The following is a 20,877-nucleotide window of genomic DNA, read 5'->3' as shown; positions in this document are numbered from 1 at the left end:
GAACTGGTCAAAGTAACACCTCAGAGATGTCAGCTAAGTAATAGACTGAGAAGTAACTTGGGGTTTTTATCACGGAAATAATATTGGAAATAGCTCTTATTTTATTTTTGAAAAATAAAAATAATTTTTATTAAGAATGTATTATTTAAGATTCTTAAATAGTATTTTGCTTAAAATAGTATGTTCTGAACTTCTATTTATTGTTGGTTGATGATAATCAGACCTGAGAGCTTAAATATGTGTAGCAGAAACGGGTAGAATGGAAGAAAAGAAAGAAAATTGGTAAGCTGGAGAACCAAGAGGAGAAGAAAAACCTCATCACTGCACAGGTTTACACAGGGCATTATTTGCTATTAGACCAAGAGATGTAGTTCAGGTGCCTGTTTGTGCTAATTAGAGTTTCCAAAAAAATAATGATAATAATTCCATAACATAGCCACCAATAACACTTCTGTCCCTCGAAAGCATCTTGCAAATGCTTTTTTTTTTTTTTTTGGATTTGAAGAATGAATAAGGCACATTGTAACCCATAACTTACACAGGACAGGTACCAAATGAATATCTGTTGAACTAAATTATATCATATCATTGACACTTCAAGCAGTATTTATTACTAACCAGGTTAATAGCCTTAGCTTTAAATTATATTCACAAGTCAGAATTTTAGATCTACATACCTGAACCTGATAATGTGAGACTTAACAAATTTGTCCCTCAGTGAAGATTTATGAAACATATTTTTCACCTGTTCCAAAAATATTCAAAATGTCAGTAAGATTAATTTTCTGAAATTCTGCAGTTTGTTTCAAAGCTTAAAAACATTTTAAAAACAAAACACATTGACTGACATTTCACAATGTGCTGAAATTGAGGAATTTTGAGAATTCTTTGTATTCTACTCAGTGATTTCAGCTGCACTCTGCTAGGGAATCATAGCAGAACGGCTAGGAGTGACATCTGCTGCACTATACTCAGAAAGAGATGGTTTGGGGAAAAGTGAGAGTTCACACCCTGAGATACAGACTTTTTCTGTAGGTAGACTAAAGGAAATGAAATAACTCTGGCAAGTAGTGGGTCACTGAAATAAGTCAATCTACTGCCACACCACTGTAAACACACTATCTCATCTGATCTCACAAGCTAAGCAGGGTTAGGCTTGGTTAGTATTGGGAAGGGAGAAATGAATGCATAACAGTGTCACGTGGCTCTCAAACCTGTTGAAAAAGTTACCAAATATCCTGTCAAAATCTGCCCTCGGTTCACCACTCAAAATGCTCTGACGAAGGCTCAGGTGAACTGGAATACTTCCTATGAGGTGTACTCTAATAGAGTAAAAGAATGTATTTTGTAGAGATATTTCTTACTACTACAAATAAGAACTCCAGCCAACTTACATTTTTAAATTAGGAGTCAAGGTAAACATGTCAAGTGTTTCTTTTCTTACTGTATGGATATTTGCCAAACACAAGCTGGTTACTACAAGCTAGTGATTGATGGATAAAACCACTGAACCCTTTTATTTTTTTCTTACATTTTGTTGATTCCTTAAGAAGAGTTTATTCAATATTTCCCTGAGTTGGTGTTTACAAGTACAAAAACAACCAAGATTTGACCTGAGCAAAGTATTCAAATTCTCAGGCTTCTGAGTCTACCAGGCAGATTCCAGGTGAGTCATTGCCATTCTGTTCGCACTCAGGATATTGGAACTAGAAGACAATTTGGAAATTATCTAGTCTAACTCCTTAATTTTCACACAAGGGAGTCTTTCCAGATGATAAGAGATGTGTCAAGAGACATGTCACTAGCTAGTAGGTGGTACTAGAACTAGGTGTCCCACCTCCCACTTTAGGATGCTTTCCATCACACATTCCACTAATTGCCTCCCAGACCATCAGGAAGAGTCCAAATTGTTCTCTAAATAATCTGACAATGATGAGAAGTTATCGCCCAGGCTCTTGCTTTTTTGGCTTATACTGTTAATTTTCCCACTTTTTATGACAATTGATTCATCTCTCAGGTTGAATGTTGATGCCTTAGGGTTAAAGATAAGTATCCAAGGATTTCCTGTAAACTTACATACTAAAAACTGGTCCAAGGTTAGATATTTTGGGGTACTAAAGTACTATTCAACTATGTGTCTGAATAGTTTCAATCTTGTGGCCTTTTGCTCAAGGTTTCTTCTTTAAGAAATAAAGGATACAACAACTATGTTTTGGGTCACCCTCACATTTCCAGAATTTCTGGTCTCTGTTGAACAAGAGTGTAGCACTAGCTAAGGAGGGGTCAGTTAGGAGGGACAAAAAGGAATGGCTAACACTCACTAGGCTTAGCTCTGCAAGGCATACTCTTTTAAGTCATGTCAATTTTGTTTATATCTCTTAAGTAGGGCCTCTTCCCACTTTGCAAAGATACATGAGATTGGTTAAATTTGAGAAGCTAAGGTACTAAAAATTATACTCAAAATTGATAACAAATGCCATTGAAGTGGGAAAAAATGCTTACCATTGATTCAATTTTCTGGCTCATCTCTGTGAAATTTTTAGAAGCCTCTTTTTCAAAATCATCATACAGCTTGTCACTTGTAAATGATAGTGTGCTGTAATAACTGTAGGTCTTCCTTTGATCTATAAGGAGAGAGACAAAAACTCCCCATACTTTTTAGCAGATGTGTGTAAGCATCATCATTTCCCCATTTGTTAGTTGCTAGACAGACTGAGAGAGGAAAGAACGTTCCTAACCTAGGTCATCATCTCTGTCATCATACCCCAAGCTTCATTGTCATCTAAGAGTAAAAGACAACACCATTCATTGTTATAAGATCTTGAGTGTAAAAGCCATAAGAAATGCTTGGTGTTCCTGTAGGCTAATTAGTCATGTGTTATCCATTCCTGAATAAGCCACAAGAGGCAGAAAGTCACTCCACCTGAGCACACAAACAGGGATGGATTCAGAAGCTACCCAAGAGTAAATGCATTTTTAGGTTTCAAAAGTAGATTTCTCCCAGTTCTATAAACTATACATCCAATTCTGGCCACAAGGATGCTAGTGTAAGAACTTTTATTTTGGCTAAAGAAGGAGGTGAGGGTAGGGATTAGAATGCTGGAGTTCAGTATATCAAAGCTGAGGGAGCTAGAGCTGTTACCCAGCGTGACTCTCTAGGGACCCTGCTTAGTTTCACCTGATTCCCCTGTCACTCCATTTATTTTCTCCCACCAGCCGTAGGAATTGGCTTGTCCACTCCTTTAGCCATTGTCTCCATTTTTAGCATCCAGTTCAAGCAGTCCATGTTTTTGCTCTGCTGAACAATTAATGCAACATAGCTTTTCCTCTACCCTCCTGTACTCAAACATGTCACTAGGTGTCAAAACATATTCCCAATTGTCAGAATTACTTGGCATGTGTAGCTGTTGAAAATATTATTAAGAATGTTAACACAAAAGTAAGAAAAACAAGGATGAACATGAGTTTGCTGATAACTTTCACAGCTTTTTGAATCTATACCCTACAATGATGTTGTTCATAATAGATTCACCTGCTGCCATTCCAATCACAGAGGGGACAGAAATGCAGTCCCAAAGGCCACTGGACACAAATCACATATACAGTTTTATGCTGTCCTGGGCTTTATGCCCAAGTGATGTTTTTCCAAGTCTGATCACCTCCATCTTTATCTGTGTTTCTATTACAGATTTGTTTGGCTTAGTTTGGTTATCTAGGCAGGCCAGCTCCTAAATGCTCATGTGCTGTATCTACTCTGTTCTTAGGTTACATCTGTAAACAGAGCTCAAGTCACAAATATGACAGTAACACATATCAGAACAATTGCTATTTATTCAGGTGTGCTGTGTGGACAGTGGAAGTTTGTATGTTCATATTATTCAGCTAATTATCCCAACAATAGGATATACAGGAACAGTTTACTAGAAAAATCTAACCAGATTTTTATTGTATGCATATGAGGAAGATTTGTAAGCATTGGGAAGAGACAAATGAGAAGTAGTAAAGAACATTTCCTCTTACTGAGGCCATGAGACCCCCTTTGCCATACTAGAAATCAGACAAACCGAAATATGCCCCAAGCAAGTATCATAGGTGTGATTCGTTCATTTCATTAAAACTTTTTTAAAATTTAGGTATAGTCAGTTTACAATGTTGTGTCAGATTCATTCATTTTTATCACTCAATATTCAATAAATATTAAGTATCTAATATGTGCCAGGATCCTGCTAGTTCCAGATATACAGAAGTGCATAAAACATAGTTCTAGGCATCCATGGAGATGAATAATGATGCTTATAACATAATGGGACTTAGTATATCCAGAACAGAACTATAGAATTGTGAAGTTATTTTAGCTATTCTTTTTATATTAAAAACACGTACCAGAGAAATGACCAAAATGCACATACTCCAAATTCAAAGACCTACGTGTGGGCAAATTCTACCAGGAAAAAAAATGACTTTTGAATATTTTTTTCTTTAAACTACCCAGAAATAATCTACCTTATTTAGGAAATTAAGATTGGATTTATGTCTGCTAGCAGAAGAAGATAACCAATTTACAATTGCCATTTCTCTTTATAGGAAAACAACTTCCTATACATTCCCAATTAAATTAGAATCAAGTGATTAGGTTTTTTACTTAGAGGATCTTGAACATCAAAGCATTATCTAGTCTCTAAGGGAGATATTAAACCAATAGGTCAAAGTGGAGTCAACTCATTAAAACCCGAGGCAACTAGCAGGAAACTTCAGAAGGGTTGTTATGCCTGGAAGAATAGTTCTGAAGTACCCCGGGGACTTTTCTAATGACATAGCAGTGTTCACAGTTCATCTAGCAGGGAGGTACCCGATTACCACAGTCTGAACCTCTTTATAATTAACCTTCTCAGCATATCTCATCCTCTTTAATCACTTGCAATATAACACAAGATGATTTTAAAATAACAGAAGTAGGCATTTATTCAACAATATATCACTTTGAGCCTTTTTCCAGCTTACTAGTACAGTATAGGGCCTACTTCTCTATGATCTCTGATTGTACAATTTATTGGGCTATCAGGATTTTCAGTGAGTTGTAGTTATTATTTTAAATCAAGGTGATTGCCTTATGACCTCCAATAACACAAAACATTGAACTCTAGCTTTCCTGTGGTCTTCCCTTAATTAAGGCTTGATTATTGCTTATTATGGAATATAAATACTAGCCTGCTATTCCCAGCAGGAGGCATTGGTTCATCAAAGATGGAAGAAAGACTCCTCCTTGGTTTATGAAGATTAAACGATTGACAAGGCAGGTAAAGAATTCTTTGCACTAGCTATGCAAATGAGTTACAGAAATGAATGAATAAGCTTGAAACAAATCAAAACAGGAATGTACATCAGGAAATATCTGAGGTAAATTGCAGTCTGCCAGGGCAGCCGCTACTTACTGTATCTCGCATAATCAAAAGTGAGTCCAGTGCACACTGTCAGGACAATTAGGGAGAGAAAGATGATGAGGACAATAATCCAGGGCTCCAAATAAGCTCTCCTCCTGACCTTCACCACTGACAGCCTGAGAAAGAAAGCAAATAGATGGATTATGTTACAGTGCACACTGCATCTGCTCCTTAGGTAAAGCAGATATTCCTGGGGAATGAATGTGGGACACTCAGTTAGGTGGAAGAGGACTGTTTGGTTTTAGAACACAGCCTAATCAGGGCTTCTGAGGCCATTTCTGGCTCTGGTCGCTTGACTTTAGGCAAGTAATTTGACTTCTCTATGCATCAGTTTCCTCGTTCATAAAATGAAGATAATACCTATCTCATAGGATTGTTGCAAGGATTAAATGACTTACTATATGTAAAGTGCCTCCAACAGTACCTAGCATGTAGAAAGCGCTATGTTAGCTATGATTTACTGAGCTGATCGTGTGCAAGATACTGAGTTAGGCACTGCAGGAGCTACAAAAATGTTTCAAGTCTGCTTTCACCCTAGAATCTTAAATGGCCTATGATATGTATTACAGCTTGAACCATACCAGCTGTTCCAGGCAGGGTTTCTAATTCTATTTTCCTTCTAGTTTTCTGATTTATTTTCAAACAAACTTAAAGACTACATGCAAGTGATAACCTGAGATATCTTCTAAGAACCTGAGAGAGCTAAACTTCAACAATGCTGCAGGAACTCTCTTCTTCAACCTCTCCCATTGGTTCTGCTTTCAGAAATAAATGTTACTAAAAAAATGCTGATCAACCTTGTTTTTGATTGATTAGCAAAGTTGCTGTTCCCTTTGGTTGTAATAATTATTAAGCAAACCCTCTTCAAGAAAATGAAATAAGTCAACAGTTGGCCAAGTTGGTTAAGTACGATGCTGTTATTTTAAATTTCTTGAGGTATTTATCATGCTGGCTAAATCAATGGCATATATTCTTAACAGTACTATCTTGTACATGAGAACTGGGGGAAAGGGTAATATTATCCTGGGGAGAACTGGAGATGGAATCAGAATAAAGAGAATTCTGAATCCAGCTCTTTCCTTACCAGCTTGGACAAATTATTTAGACTCTGAACTATGTTCCTCCATCTGTCAATAAGGGACAGGCTACCAGTTCTGTCTAAAGTGCGTTGTTGACTGTGGAATCCAGAATGAGATCATGAATGTGAAAACCTCTTGGAAAACTGTGAAGCATTTTGCAATGAATAATTTTTGCTTACAGAAATCAAGGAGACTCTGTTTCCTGGTGTTGTAGGACCAGAAAATGGGATTATCACTCTGGTCCCTGGCCCACCATCATCACATCCTGGCTCTGCCTCAATGTCCTGTTCTGTGGGAACTATTGCAGAAGTCAACCGAGTCATCGCTACATGCCCCTGCACCTGCCCCTGCCCCTGCTGAAGTCACTGGGATGTAGTGGAAGACTCCAAGGATTCTACTTGGTCTCCTCCCTTATTCCTTTTTTTTTTTTTTTTTTTTTTTTTTGCTCCCTTATTCCTGAGATTTTCCCATGGGGCTGTAGCCAAGGAAACTTCATCTTCTTCTCCCCAATCTCTTTCATCTCTAGTTCTCCCTTGAGTGGGATTCCAAACACCTGTTCCTAGAATTACTGTAATATAAAAAGACTTCTCCCCTTATCTTCTGTACATTTTTTATGTGCAAACATGTCTAAGAAGACTATAAGTTGATTCCTATTTCTTCATTCCTGAATGCTTATTATTCACTTGTTGGAGAAGAAAGGATATGCCTATAGCAGACATAAGCAAAACTTTGGAGGAATATGGGGAGGGAGGGCCTCTCAACTAATGTCAGTACATGCCAGATGAAGAATATGAATTTGTAATTATAGGAAACATGATCTAATAGTCAAAAGCACATGATTGCTATGTAGAATTGTGACATATAAAACAGAAGTTCTTTTTGTTCTACCATAATTTTTAATCAAGACAAAATTAAAACAGTGCAGCCATTAAATTGATGAGGTGGAGCTACATGTATTAACATGCAAAAGGTAAAAGATGCATTTTAGTGAAAAAAACGTTGCAGAATAATATGCATTCTATGTTGCACTTGTTGCAAATAATAAAACTACATATGTGTGTGCATAGCAAAATATATAGAAAGACACAAAAATATTAGCAGTAAGAAGCAGAATAACAGGAGACACTTTAATTTGTATACTTTTTGTGTTTTGCTGGATTTTTTTGTGTGTGTTCTGGTGGATTTTTTTCAACAAGGCTTTTGAATTAAATGAGAGAGAGAGGAGAGAAATAACAAGGAGGATTATGCATGTCCTTTCATGGAGCTCCTATCACTATCTTCGCCAAGGTACTGCTGTCTTCCTTTCCTGTCTCCCACCTTTCATAATGATTTTAGTGGTGCTCTGTCTTTGGTGGCTTTGAAGAAGATAAGACCAATAGCATGGAATAAAGGAAAAGACAATCCATTAAAAACACTTTGAATAAATTATCAAGAGAGTATGTTTCTGACTCTGGCCACCAACTTATTTATTGTATAGTATGGTACTAGCAGATTGAATTCTCTCTCTTACTTTCTCCATATGAAAAGCAAGGATAAGAATCCCAGACCCTTCTTAGCTCTATAGAGATAAAAATGATAAAGTATTTTATTGCTTTGCGCTCCCAGGTAGAAAATCATTGTACAAATAGTAAGGATTATTATTATTATCATTATTATTTTAATTATTAATAATAAAGGTAATGACCACGTTACTGCAGTATTTGTCATCTGAAACATGATCTCTTTCTTCCTAGTCTATATGACATTGCTTTTCAAACTTATTTGACCTGTTTCTTGTTAGTTTTTTTGTTGCTGTCTCAGCAAGTGATTCAGTATTAAATTGCTCCAAATTAAATGTAATAGAAGTGTGCTCAAAAAATTATTAAAATGGAGAAATAAACCCTTTTTATATATCAACAGACACTGATGTCACTAACCCCCTCCTGCACATAAACCCTTGCCCAGTCATGATTGGGGCCTTTTGAAACTTATCTGAACCTCCTCATGGCTGAAACTTCAGACAGACTGGATGAATTCTAGTAGCTTCACTGGTATCAAATTTCTTTCTTTTTGTGAATTTTCTTTTCAATTTGAGGACATGTGTGATTAGACAGTGAATATAGCAGTTAAAATATGGGTATATTTTTGTCAGCCCCAAATTGCCAGAAGACAAGTCCAGAATTGCATTATCCTGATCACCTCTTAATGCGCTGTTTTTAGAATAGTACTAAAAAAGAAAAGCAGCAGCAGCAACAACAACAAAAAAGTGAGGGGGAGAAAAGGTACTAACACAAACAAACCTTCTGATAAGCACTGGAGAACCGTTGTCAAGGCTCACAGTGCTTCAAAGAAAAGTTTACCGGAACAAATGCCTACCTGACACCACTGCCATGCACTGATTAATAGCGCATCTCCAACTCGTTGCCCATTCTCTGTAATGTAAACATCAGCACTGATGTTTAGTTCTGTTTCCCCAGCTCAGTCTGGCTGAGCTGTTCTGAATGAGCATGTACACAATATCAATAAAGCTGGTAATTCCATTACTATCAACTATTTCATTATTGTCATCCATTTCAGCCGGAGGTCAGCAAACGTTTCTGTGAAGGTCAAGATAGTAACTATTTTCAGTTTTCTGGACCATACATTCCATGCTGCAGCTACCATACTCAGCTCTGTGTAGCACCAAACAGCTGCAGATAGTACACTCAGAAATGAGCAGGGCTGTGTTCCAAAAAAAACTGAATTTGTGTACACTGAAATTGACATTTTGTATAAGTTTCACTTGTCATAAAATATTTTTCTTCTTTTGATTTGTTTCAACCATTTACAAAGTATAAAAATCAGTCTTAGCTCAATTAATTTATAAAAACAGGTGGTGGGCCAGATTTGTCCCTTGGGCCATAGTTTACTGAAAGCTGATGTGAGCAGTAGCCTACAAGTCAAGGCTCAACGCTCTTCAAAGGAAAGTTTACCAGAACAAATACCTACTTACAAGCCAGTGCTAATTGTGTTAGGAAGTTATAATAATCTTTTCGTTTTCTAGTCTCACTCACAGGGCAAATCTAATGTAGTCCATCTCCAATCCCATTGCCACCAACCTTGTTCTAGAAATCCTGACTGAAACTTGTCCTGCAGCTTGATAACAGGTTTCTCTCCTGCCTCCTCAGTCTCTGAATTATTCTCCAGTACAGTAAGCGGTCTTTCTGGAGGTGAGGGAGCCAATGACTGAGAAGACTTGAAACCCAAGTTGGCCTCAGTTTGCTTGGCAATCCGCTCTTCCCCAAAGCCCTTTGACTTTGCTCCTGCTGCCTCCTATGTGGAGTAACTTAGTCTGTTCTTTGCTTGAATTGTAAAAATCAGAGTATATTTAAGAGCCAGTTCAAAAAGTCCCCTCTGCCTCAGGAAGTTTTGTTCACCTCGAGTATCTCATTAGAATATGCATTTTGAGCTCCTTAGGGATGGTGTCTGAGACTTACTGTATCTCTGTATTCTCTGACTGTACACTCAAGATTTGTTTCCAGAGGGAACTGAAATTAACTAAACCAAACTGAATGGACCATTTGTCAGTACCACAGTATGGGTTTCAGTCTCTCTCAAAGCACTTCTGTTCTGCCTTAGCCTTAGAAAAGAACCTGGGATATTACCCATAAGAAAAGATAGGTCAGACACTGGGAAGAATAATCACCATTTAAGTAAAGCCTTATTTCCATAAAACACTTTATATAATGATCAAGCGTTGTAGTTAATATTTCTATTTCACCCATGTTTAAAATACATGATTTTCCAACTGATTTGATCTATCTGCTGTGAAGTGATATCATAGTACAGAAAGTGACAAATGAAAATAAAGGGTCATTAATTTCAGGAGACATTATTTGGGGTCATTGAATATCTGTATATAACTACAATATCCAAACAGAAGCATAAAGAAAGATACCACAATGAAATAACAGCATAGTACCTTATGACATTGCTAAGTCAATGCTTACATTTTAAAATATCAATTAATAAATATTTATTCAGTTTTTATTATGTGTTCAGCACTAGCTTATTTCTTTAGCTCATAGACTGTGCCTGCTTGTCCTAGCCACGCAAATACTCCAGATGCTTTTTCCTTTGTGGAAGACTCACAAGCTGGCACTGGTGAGATCTTTACTCTTTCTTACACTTTCTAGAATAAGACTATAAAAATATTCAAGGTGGAACTAAAGTTTTGAATATGTGTGAATGGATCATGTTTTCAGTGCCTTTTTAAAAAGAAATACAAATTACTCATGTAAAATTATGAACCATGTATTTCTGTCTTGTCCACTCCCACACAAAAACATCTACAAAGTGTCTAACAGCGTCAGCCAGGCCCTTGAACTGAATGACCTGTGCGTTCCTTAACAGTGGTAACTGTGGATACTTCTATTAGAGAAGTTACAATTATATCAAGGTGGTAGTCTAATTAGGAGACAACTGTTTCCATTTTATTTTATAGTACCAAGACAAATGGTGGGAAACTTATTATTTTTATTATAAATGTTTTCATTTAGATTCCACCTTGTTCTAGACTGGTTTAAGGTAGCTTATAAGGATATTTATATTTATATTATCAAATTATATATTATTACGTTATATTTATGTATGGTATTAAATATAGGGATGCAAGGAGAAAGCAAAACATTAAGTGAAAACATAAAGTGGGAATAGTACTAAAACTACATATCCTAATTCGCATCTACATATTTCCTTAAGTCAGGACATAAAATTTGTAGCTTTTTAGCAGCCAACTCAAAAACAAAACTAAATAAAATAAAGCACGCAAACAAACCCTCCTCCGGTGCATTCTCCATGGCATGCATAAGATAAAAACTGAGCAGTTGTTCAGCAGCAATACAATTCTTTTGTATTCTAATAAAAAGGACACTATGTAATATAATGAACTATATTCTCCACAGTATTCTTAGCACAGAAACAAAAATTAGTTTCATAATACTCTGTTTGTCCCTCAATACTGGCAAATGACATCAATTACTAATCAGTAAAAGCAGTATGTGGGAGAAGCAGTGTGGAATTATTCATACCAAGCTCTAAGATAATTTTTTAAAATATCTGACAATACTTCCCTAATTGTTGAAACGGCTCCATGTGGCATTTTCAACATGATAAAGTACCTAAGGATTATTGAAATCATAGACAAAAAATACCGTATTACTTAGGTAAGTTTTTAATAAATATTGGGAATGACAGAAAACCCTACCACGAACTGTTAATTTAGGCAAAACCCATAGCTTAATGATTCCTATATTTAACCACCCACAAAACTGAAGTGATACTATCTTTCCTCCTACCTACTTTAAAAGGAAGTTGTGCATCGTCGGTGTTGGATACATGTATTATATGTGTCAGTGACAACTCGGTGGTAAGGAGTGTCTCTAATCTCTGCTATGTTCTTATCAAGGTCTTTATTAAGTTCCCTGCCAGATATGGTGCATCACAGGAAACTACAGACTGAGATTCAGGTTGGCACTTTGCCTGACCTCTAGAAATTTACAATCACACATAGATGGGGTGCAAAAAAATTAAAGGTATTATTAAGTAAATTAGGTGTGGGTTTATAGACTTATAAACTGAGCTGTTTTAACCCTTAATTACACTAACATGTTTGCTTTATTTTCTTCAAATTCTTTCCAGTTCAGGAAATAAGTCAGCATGACCTACGTAAGCAATTTTAAAAGCAACAGTTTCCCACAGAAAGTTTGACAAGAGTGGCCACTGCAGCTAGTCATAGGGAATTGTATGTACTTTAAAGTGTGGAAGAAAAATAAGAATTAATAGGGAAGTGTGAGTATGTCATGGGAAGTATACCAGAAGAACAATGGTTGAGAAACCTGACCTAGAGACACTCTTGAGGCTGCTGATATATAGCACTGACTTTCAGAAATTTCTTGTAACATTAGATGCCTTCCTATCCAACCTTTCTCTTGAGTTTGTCTAGATGCCTCTTAAGAGAGTTGGTATTATTGAGTGGAAATAACTCTGAACTGGAAGAGCAGTGGCCTGTGTCTTACTCTTAGGATTTTCATTTAAGGACTATGTCCTTCCATTTAAGTCTAAGTTTCTCAGATGAGAACTCTGAGAGCATATTCAGCATCACGTAAGTTCCAGCATCCCCTAACCCTCAACTTACATGACACTGCATGTGCTTTCATTTTAATGATTTTAATTGATCTAGTTTTAATTGATCTAGTTGCTCTTTAATTTCCACCAACGCATGTGTTCCATGTCTCAAATAACCTAAAAATGCTTAACATTATCATGGTTAAAATTCAGGCTTTTTAAAAATAATCAACTTTAACATAATTTTTCAAGTGCATCATTTTCCTGATGGCTAGATGTCAGACTATTTGGAATAGTCGAATTAAGGAACTGCAAGTCATTTGAAATAATCTAACTTTCATATGAGGAAGTCATAAAGTTTCTTGATTACTTGCATCCTAAGCCAGTTTTAAAATCCCTACACCCATAAAATTGTATTTTGTGAAGTCACTGATGGCTCTTAAAATTGGAATGTGCCAGTTGGAAGATGTGCTGAGACCATGTGGTGACCCTCTGGCTGCTATTTTCTTGGCAAGCACTTGTAAGCCATACAAGGACCTAGAAATTTCTGTATATAATAAAACCCTATCTGAATTTATTTAGCTATGAGGAACAACTGGAAAATGTGTGGATTCTGTTAATGTTTATATTATTCTTCCGAAAGTGAGATTTCTTGCTTAATAAACTTGCTGCCTCAATTGCTGACCCAAAATATAATGGAAATATTGAGTCTTAACTTTTGGATTGAACACAAATTTGTGAAATATTCACCTTAATTATACTCAAATACATTGGCATTTTAATAGGAACATAGTGAAATATGCTCAGATTCATATTAGGATAAGGTATAATTTGCTATGTAAATTAATACCATAAAATTACAAGAAAAGCATTATCCGAAAGACCTAAATATTTTCAGTCACTAGTGCCCATGGCTTTAATACATATCTATATGCTGATGGCTACCAAATCTTTAACGGCAGCCCAGATCACTTATCTAAACTTCACATCCATGTATCTACCTGTTTGGCGTCAAAACAACTTGGGTTTAGTCCTGGCTCTGCTTCTCATTAGCTAGGTGGCTCTGAGCAAGTTACCTTCTCTCAGTCTACATTTCCCCACCTATAAATTAGGATAATGATAAGACCCAACTATACGATTCTTTTAAGTGTTCAGTGAAATAACACTTATTGCAATTGACATCATGCCAAGTACACAGTACATGCTCATCAAATGTTGGCTTTGTCCTTATTCCTTCTTCATAATGAGGCATTAATTTGTTTTCAAAGCAGGTTGAAAAATGCTTCAGATTGCCTCATGTGCCTGAGAGGATAAGGAAAAGATGGAGCAGGTGAGGCTCCCAAGCCTTAGACCCACTCCACCCATCACAACACTGCTCCGCGCAACAGGGGCTTGTACTAGGCCTTATGTGTAAAAGGGATTCAAGTGGTAAAGAAAATGTGGAAAACTACTCATCTTTGGACCTGTCTAGCTCTAAAAATCTGTAAGTCAAGCCTGTGGTCACCATGAAGTATATAGTTCAGGGCAAGGATTTTATTTACTTATTTTTTAAATCTTAAAAAAAATTTTTTTTTCACTTCTTAGGAGAGAGGTAATTAGGCTTGTTTATTTGTTTGTTAATTTTAGTGGAGGTACTGGGGATTGAACCCAGGACCTCATGCATGCAAAGCACACACTCTACCACTGAGCTATACACTACCACCTAGGGCAAGGATTTTAGAACACTACTTATGAAGCCCAACTTTAGCTTCACTGCTGAATCCAGTATTATATGTCCAGGTGCTTTATTATGACTTGAATATGTTGTAAGTTTTGAAAGATTGGTTTGAAATCTTTTAGATGTATTATTTATTTCTTTGCTATTTTCTGTATTAGGAAAATTGAGAGATTAAGATTAAGCTAATTGTTTGAAAAGCAAGGAAGGTTATCTCTGCTTAACCAAGGGAGCCCTTGTGATTCTGAGGGTCATGATGTGGTGGAGGCAGCAGGCAGCACTGCTAGAAAGTGCAGGACTGGAGTTAAAAATGTATGTTCAAACTCCAGGTCTGCCAATCACTTACTCAGGCATTTGGAGACTTCGATCTTCCTAATCTTTGATTTCCCTATCTATAAAATCATGGTAATATTAAAATTGCCTGCCTCTCAGTGTTGTTAATAGGTACCAAATAAGAAATATATGTTGGAATTACATGTAAAGAATATATACATATTATGTGTGTATGTGTGTGTATATATATAGTGTATATATAATATATATGTATTCCTATTATATGTACACTTTCTGAATTTTTGTAAATGTGACCCAACGAGCTTTTAATGTGCAGTAACTAATTTTTAAATGTCCATATATTTCTATACAAATTCAAATGGTAATAGTAGCAACAGTAATAATAATATTTCCTGTGTCTGGTTGACACCTGTGTTAATTTACCTCTTATATTTAACAACGTTGGACTCAGTACACAGATGAACTGGCAGGACGGATTCAATCTCTAGTATTAAGTGACTCACCCATTCCTGTGACCACATGCAAATTACCTAATCTTTGACTGCTGTGTCCCTTAACTTATAGAACACAGACAGAGATGCTTCCTGTCTCTCAACCTCAAGGTCTATTTAGATGACTATTCAGTGAATAATAACATTGTTCCTTGTAAATGTAACTTTTATTTTAACACAATAAGACAGTTAAATCAGCACAGTAGTAGCACTGCCTTGGTAGGTAAAGAAGGTATTGTGGGGATAGTATAGCACTGAGGTTAAGAGTATAGATTTAGAGTCAGGTGGACCTGGGTTAATTCTCAGTTGTACCATTTATCATCTCTGGGCAACACAGTTACTTGTCTGAGCCTCAGTTTCCTCATCTGTAAAATGGGTATAATAATATAACCATAAAATGTAAATGTGCATGATATTTTAGAACAGTAGTTGACACACAGTACATGTGAAACAAATGATAGCAATTATATTGCTCTTCACTGGCTCATAGCTTGACTTTAAATAGAGTGCTTTGGGGAGGGATAAATTGGGAGTTGGGATTTGCAGATACTAACTACTATATGTAAAATAGATAAACTGTATAGCACAGGGAACTATATTCAATGCTTTGCAATAACCTATAATGAAAAAGAATATAAAAAAGAATATTTATATATGTTATGTATGTACAACTGAATCACTGTGCTGTACACCAGAGACTAACACAACATTGTAAGTTGACTATGCTTCAATTTAAAAAATACTATAAATAGAGTGCTAAATCCTTCTGTATCTGCTTTTACAGCTTCAAAAAGAGGTATCATCAGATATTTTCAGAGGAAAGGTTGCAAGATAAAATTTAATGATGACTGTGTGATACTTTGGACTACCCTAGGCTTTGTTCTATCATCTCAGAACTACTCTTCTAAAAATCTCAGAAATTGCTCAACCACGCAGGCCACGTGCATACACGGGAGATTGGGCTTGCAGGTTCTGGCATGATCTGCTATCTCTGTAGCCCATTTTTGTCTTTCTCAACTTCTTAAAACTTTCCTAGTCTCTAATCCACTCATTTCAAACCTACTAATTTATGCTTGAAACAATGAGTCTGTCCTTCATAATTTTCATCCACCATTTTCAATGAGACTGTGTCCAAAGCGGTATGCTTTGAGATGTTCTTAGTGGGGTACTTCTAAATCCTAATCCTGACAAAGCCATGAAGCACAAAAACATCCGCCCTCAAGCACAAAAGCATCAGGCAGACTCAAATCTCAGTGCTGACAAGTAAGCACCTGATGTTGATTGTTTTCCTTGAATGTTTCTATTTATTCCCTTGCGGTATTGAGGCAGTGACATTTTTCGAGGAAAGCAGACAAGGATGAAGGATAGCAAAGGTCCACCAGACAGTGATAGTCGCTACAGACTGATGAATTCCTTCCAGGAAATGCTGCACTAAGGTGAACTTGATTTTCACACAGTAGCATATGGTGCAATCTCGTTTAGAAAATGGTGACAATGTAATTGAAGTGCTATGCTCTCACTTACTGATCACCTTTGAGACAGTGCAGAAAAGTTAAGTCATATTCTTACCTTGTTAAGAACAGAGTCAGTTTTAAGAAAATTAAATAAGGGCAGCCTGTGAATTCTTCAAATGTTTCTATAGACCAGTAATGAAAGTAAAACTCTATCACCACCCTTCCTCCTTTCACATCTACTTGCATTCTTTGATATTAACCTGTACTGATCTGTTTCTTTGCCTGTACGTCGTGTAGACATGCATGCCTACACAGACATGCACATTTTCTCCTTGTGTGTATATGCAGTGTGCATGTTTTCCTTTTCACTGTTGAAGTGCAGACTTTCCAAAGAGTCTCTCTTTAGCCTCACAAACATGATAGACAGCGTATTACAGTAGAAAGAGCATAGACTTTAGAGCCAGAAAGGCCAAGGTCAGATTCTAGATCCAACACTTATTAAGTCTAGACAATTTGAGCTGCAGTTATTTCATGTTTTAAAGGAGTGATCACAATAACAGCATCTCAAAGTACTGCCAAAATTAAAATATGAGACAGTATTTTACAAAATGTTTAATACATAATAGGTGCTCAACAAATCTTTTTCTTCCACACAGAACTTAGTACACAATGGGAACTCACTAAAAGTTTTACATGGACCAGGACTGATCTTAGCTGAAGGAGAAGTGAGGGGCAGTGTTAAACAGATGGAGCAGCATCATACAGCAACTCTGCACCTAAGTGTCAGTAGAGTGACTCTTCACTATCACTATCTAATGACTAACCTCAGGGCAGAAAGGAAGGTGTTGCTAGATTAATCTTACACTGAGATTTTCTCTATAAACAAACAGATTTTTAATCCAAATAAGACCACCCTCCCTATCTAACACAAACTACCCAAATCATGTCTGTATCCTCCCTTCAGTTTCCCATCCCTTCTGAAATTATCCTCTCTTCCTTAATCATCACTATGTTGCATAAATGACTACTCTTCTTCCTTGGAGGGAAAGGTGACCTGGGAGAGAGCACCATTAAGATATAATTATACCAATTTGGTTAAAACAAAGAGCTACCTCTTTAAAAGCTGACCTATTTCATTTCTGCTTTTCTTTCTTTCTGTCTTACAAGTTCCTTTACTTTTTTTATGGCTTTATACTATATCAGTTCTTCTCAAACTTTAGGTTGAGTAAGAATTTCTTTGTGTAACTTTTAAAGTTGCGATTCCCATGCCTCAACCAGAGATTCATAAGAATTTCTTGGATGAGAACTGGACTTCTCTATTTTTATAAGTACCCGATAAATCTAGGGGAGGGGTCCATGGATTACACATTGTGAAATATTGCTTATCCTTCCTAGTAAAAATGGAAGTTGTCCATTTTGTTTTACTTGAATATTACTCATCTTACTTTCATCCATGTAAACATGTGTAGATATTAATGTCTACAAATTTGACCTGCTTAATTTTAATTCTTGTCAGTGGTTGCTGGTCAATGTAGTTAGCAGACATCCCATCAACAATAAATCTATTTGATAAATATATTCTCTTCCCATATCTCTTCCTTATAAACTGATTCTTGATAAATTTTTCTTTAACCTTCTGCTGCATGGGTTTTTATCAGATTAATGTGTTGATTTCTTCATATTCAAACAATAGAATCAAATAAGAGTTTGGGGGAAATGACAGCATCTGAAGAATAATGTTTACCTGACCCAAATTACTTCTTACATTTACATTCTGAAATAGTGATTTTTACTTAGAACAGGAGAAGTGGGATAGGGGCTATCAGAAATTTGGCTAAAGAAGAAGGAGCATGCTGTTTGATGAAAACTCTCCACTTATTTCTGATGCACCTTTCAAGTTTTGAGCCAATGGCCTTAAAAAGAAAGTTCCTAATATTTCAGTTCAAAGCATTCTTGTCAGTACATTTATTCCTGCAATAAACATATGACTTACCTGTTAGAGAAGTTGATTTTGTGACTAGGCACATCATTGGATTTATTTTAAATATTCAACTATAATACTTTAATTATATTGTCTTTTTGAATTGTTTCTTATTCTTTTAAAACAGAAAATTTTTTAAAATTTATAATATTTACTAACAGAAATAAGAGTAATTTTGATCTTCATGGTTTCAGATTTATATTTTTCTCATATATAACTTTAAAAATAAAAGTATTTCTCAATATAATGTATATATAATATACTATAACTTGGGGCAAATAAAACCCAAGCTAAAAACACATTCTGTTCTTCTTGAAACAAAACAAAAGACAGTTGTCAAACACAATGTGCCTTTATCTGTTGTTGAACTCTTCTGAAAGTACATAGAAAACATTTTGGGGTGGGACACATGAGGACAGAGAACACTAATATAGAAAGAAGAGAAATCTATTTCTTGACATAATTACAGGTTAAATATCATAAATATTTTTGTATATTAAATAAACAATAAATTGGAGATCTACATATTTGTTGGTATGGTTTATGCCATTTTAAACAAGCTAATTTAAGACAAGGAGAAGGAAAAGAAAAGGGAAACTTACTGATACATTGCTGCCCAGCAAGGAACAGTCCTGTGGAGACCAAAGTCTGCAGTCAAGTGTGTATATCCAGGCTCTATCAGCAACGTTGTGGTCTGGATTGAGGTGAAGAAAGAAATCACTGATGACCTAACTAGAACCAGTCCGACAGGTCTCGGCTAGTGTGATGGGGGCTGTGTAACTGGCAAGACAAAGCCAAATTTTACGGGGAGTGGGAGAACATGAATAATATAAGCACTTTCTAGAAGTGGGGACTTAAACGCTAAGCACTGTTAAAGGTTATAATAATTTTAAAGTGTTAATGTAAACCAGATTTTTAAAAATAGAAACCAGATGTTTAAATATAGAAAGAAATTTAAAAATCATCTTGCTCAGCCTCCTTATGTTTCCAGTGAAGAAATTGAGGTTTCATTGTTGGTCAAAAGCACATAGTTTTTTCACCTATTTAGGACTAACACCTTTTTTTTTTTTTTAACTAATCTGACATGCTTTCTACTCTGCCATGCACAGAATGAAGGTTTTCCTTTGGTACTGACTACAAATCAGCTGCTGAAAATACAGTAGAGATTAGAAAAGCATTAATATCTTAAAATTATGTGCCACCATTCTTCTGCAAAAGTCAAGTCGTTTACAAATATTAACCCCCAACTGAGACAGTGTGTGTTCTTCATTGTAGTGGAAACAGGCATATCAGCCAACACTGAGTCATTACTTTCTTATTTCTGAAAAGTTCATAATGTATCTTTTTAAAATATGCATTGACATATGTATATGCAAATATCTGTGTGTTTGTGTCAGGTGTAATCTTTAGATTGCCTCTCCTAATCCCCATAAACTAGATTAGGTGTTTCTCCTCTGTGCCTCCATGGTATCTTAATACTTACTGTATGGTACTAGAATTTTTAATTTATATCTCAACTCCTCTAGACTGTGAATTCTTAACAGACATTAACTCTATTCTTAACACATATGGGCTTTCAAAAGTATGCATGAGAAGGAGAGAGGGAAGGAAGGAGAAAGGGGATATGTGCGACCAGACCTAAAAATCACCATAAGGAAGGCAGTAAATACTGTTGAATATGACTACACATCCATTTAGCCATCAGCCCCTCTGAACAGATGTACAGGTTGGGATCCATAGTGAAGTGTGGGATTAGTCTACCAAGAATTGGGATCACTCTCTAACAGTAACTCAAGAAACCCTTATGGTGCGGCACACAGTACTGGGACCAAAGAGAGCATCACATCTACACTTTCTGTTCTAGCCAAGAGATTACTTAACACTGAAGAATAGAATGTGTATTTACTTAAAGTTATTCAATGTAGTATCAGGTTTCTGTCTGCTCACTGGAAAGTACAGTTTAGCCAGAAATAAAGAAGAAACAATAATGAAGTAAAAACTTCCAGGTTATGAGATTAAATGGTTCTTTTATATAACCTTTAAAAAGTGAAATCCTCATTAATTATATGTTAATACTGACTTAACATACTATATTCTATTTCATATTCATATATTATGAAAATATTGATTATATTCTTGCTTTCAAAGGAAGACAGTTTCCTTTTAGGAGTGACTTTGGGCCAAGACTTGTCAGACTCATTTTAACAGAACCCCATGACTTTTTTTCGCTACCAAAATCTAGACTCCAAACTCAAATAAATCCTTTATATTGTCCTATGGTTGCTATATACTCAGGTTTATGTATATCTAGAGATGTAGATGCAAAAAATAAGAGAGCT

The 20,877-nt window shown here is 36.0% G+C and overlaps 1 protein-coding gene and 1 non-coding gene across 2 annotated transcripts in view; both read right to left on the bottom strand.

Moving 5' to 3' along the window:
• The window catches only part of TMPRSS11E (transmembrane serine protease 11E), a 35,739-nt gene extending 16,517 nt beyond the window's left edge, over positions 1-19,222 (bottom strand). The window contains exons 1-4 of the mRNA XM_032459025.1: positions 19,141-19,222; positions 5,433-5,557; positions 2,503-2,624; positions 678-745 (exon numbers count right to left, since the gene is read on the bottom strand). Coding sequence (XP_032314916.1) covers positions 678-745; positions 2,503-2,624; positions 5,433-5,557; positions 19,141-19,148 — 323 coding nt within the window. The 5' untranslated portion in view covers positions 19,149-19,222. The remainder of the gene's footprint in view (positions 1-677; positions 746-2,502; positions 2,625-5,432; positions 5,558-19,140) is intronic.
• Positions 14,231-14,303, bottom strand: TRNAA-UGC. Its single transcript has one exon. It is a non-coding gene; the product is annotated as a tRNA-Ala (tRNA).
• Positions 19,223-20,877: the final 1,655 nt, after the last annotated feature.

This window comes from Camelus ferus, chromosome 2, assembly GCF_009834535.1.
Source record: "Camelus ferus isolate YT-003-E chromosome 2, BCGSAC_Cfer_1.0, whole genome shotgun sequence".
Lineage (NCBI taxonomy): Eukaryota > Metazoa > Chordata > Mammalia > Artiodactyla > Camelidae > Camelus > Camelus ferus.
Note: the sequence above shows the minus strand (reverse complement) of the source record. Positions and strands in the feature narration are given on the sequence as shown.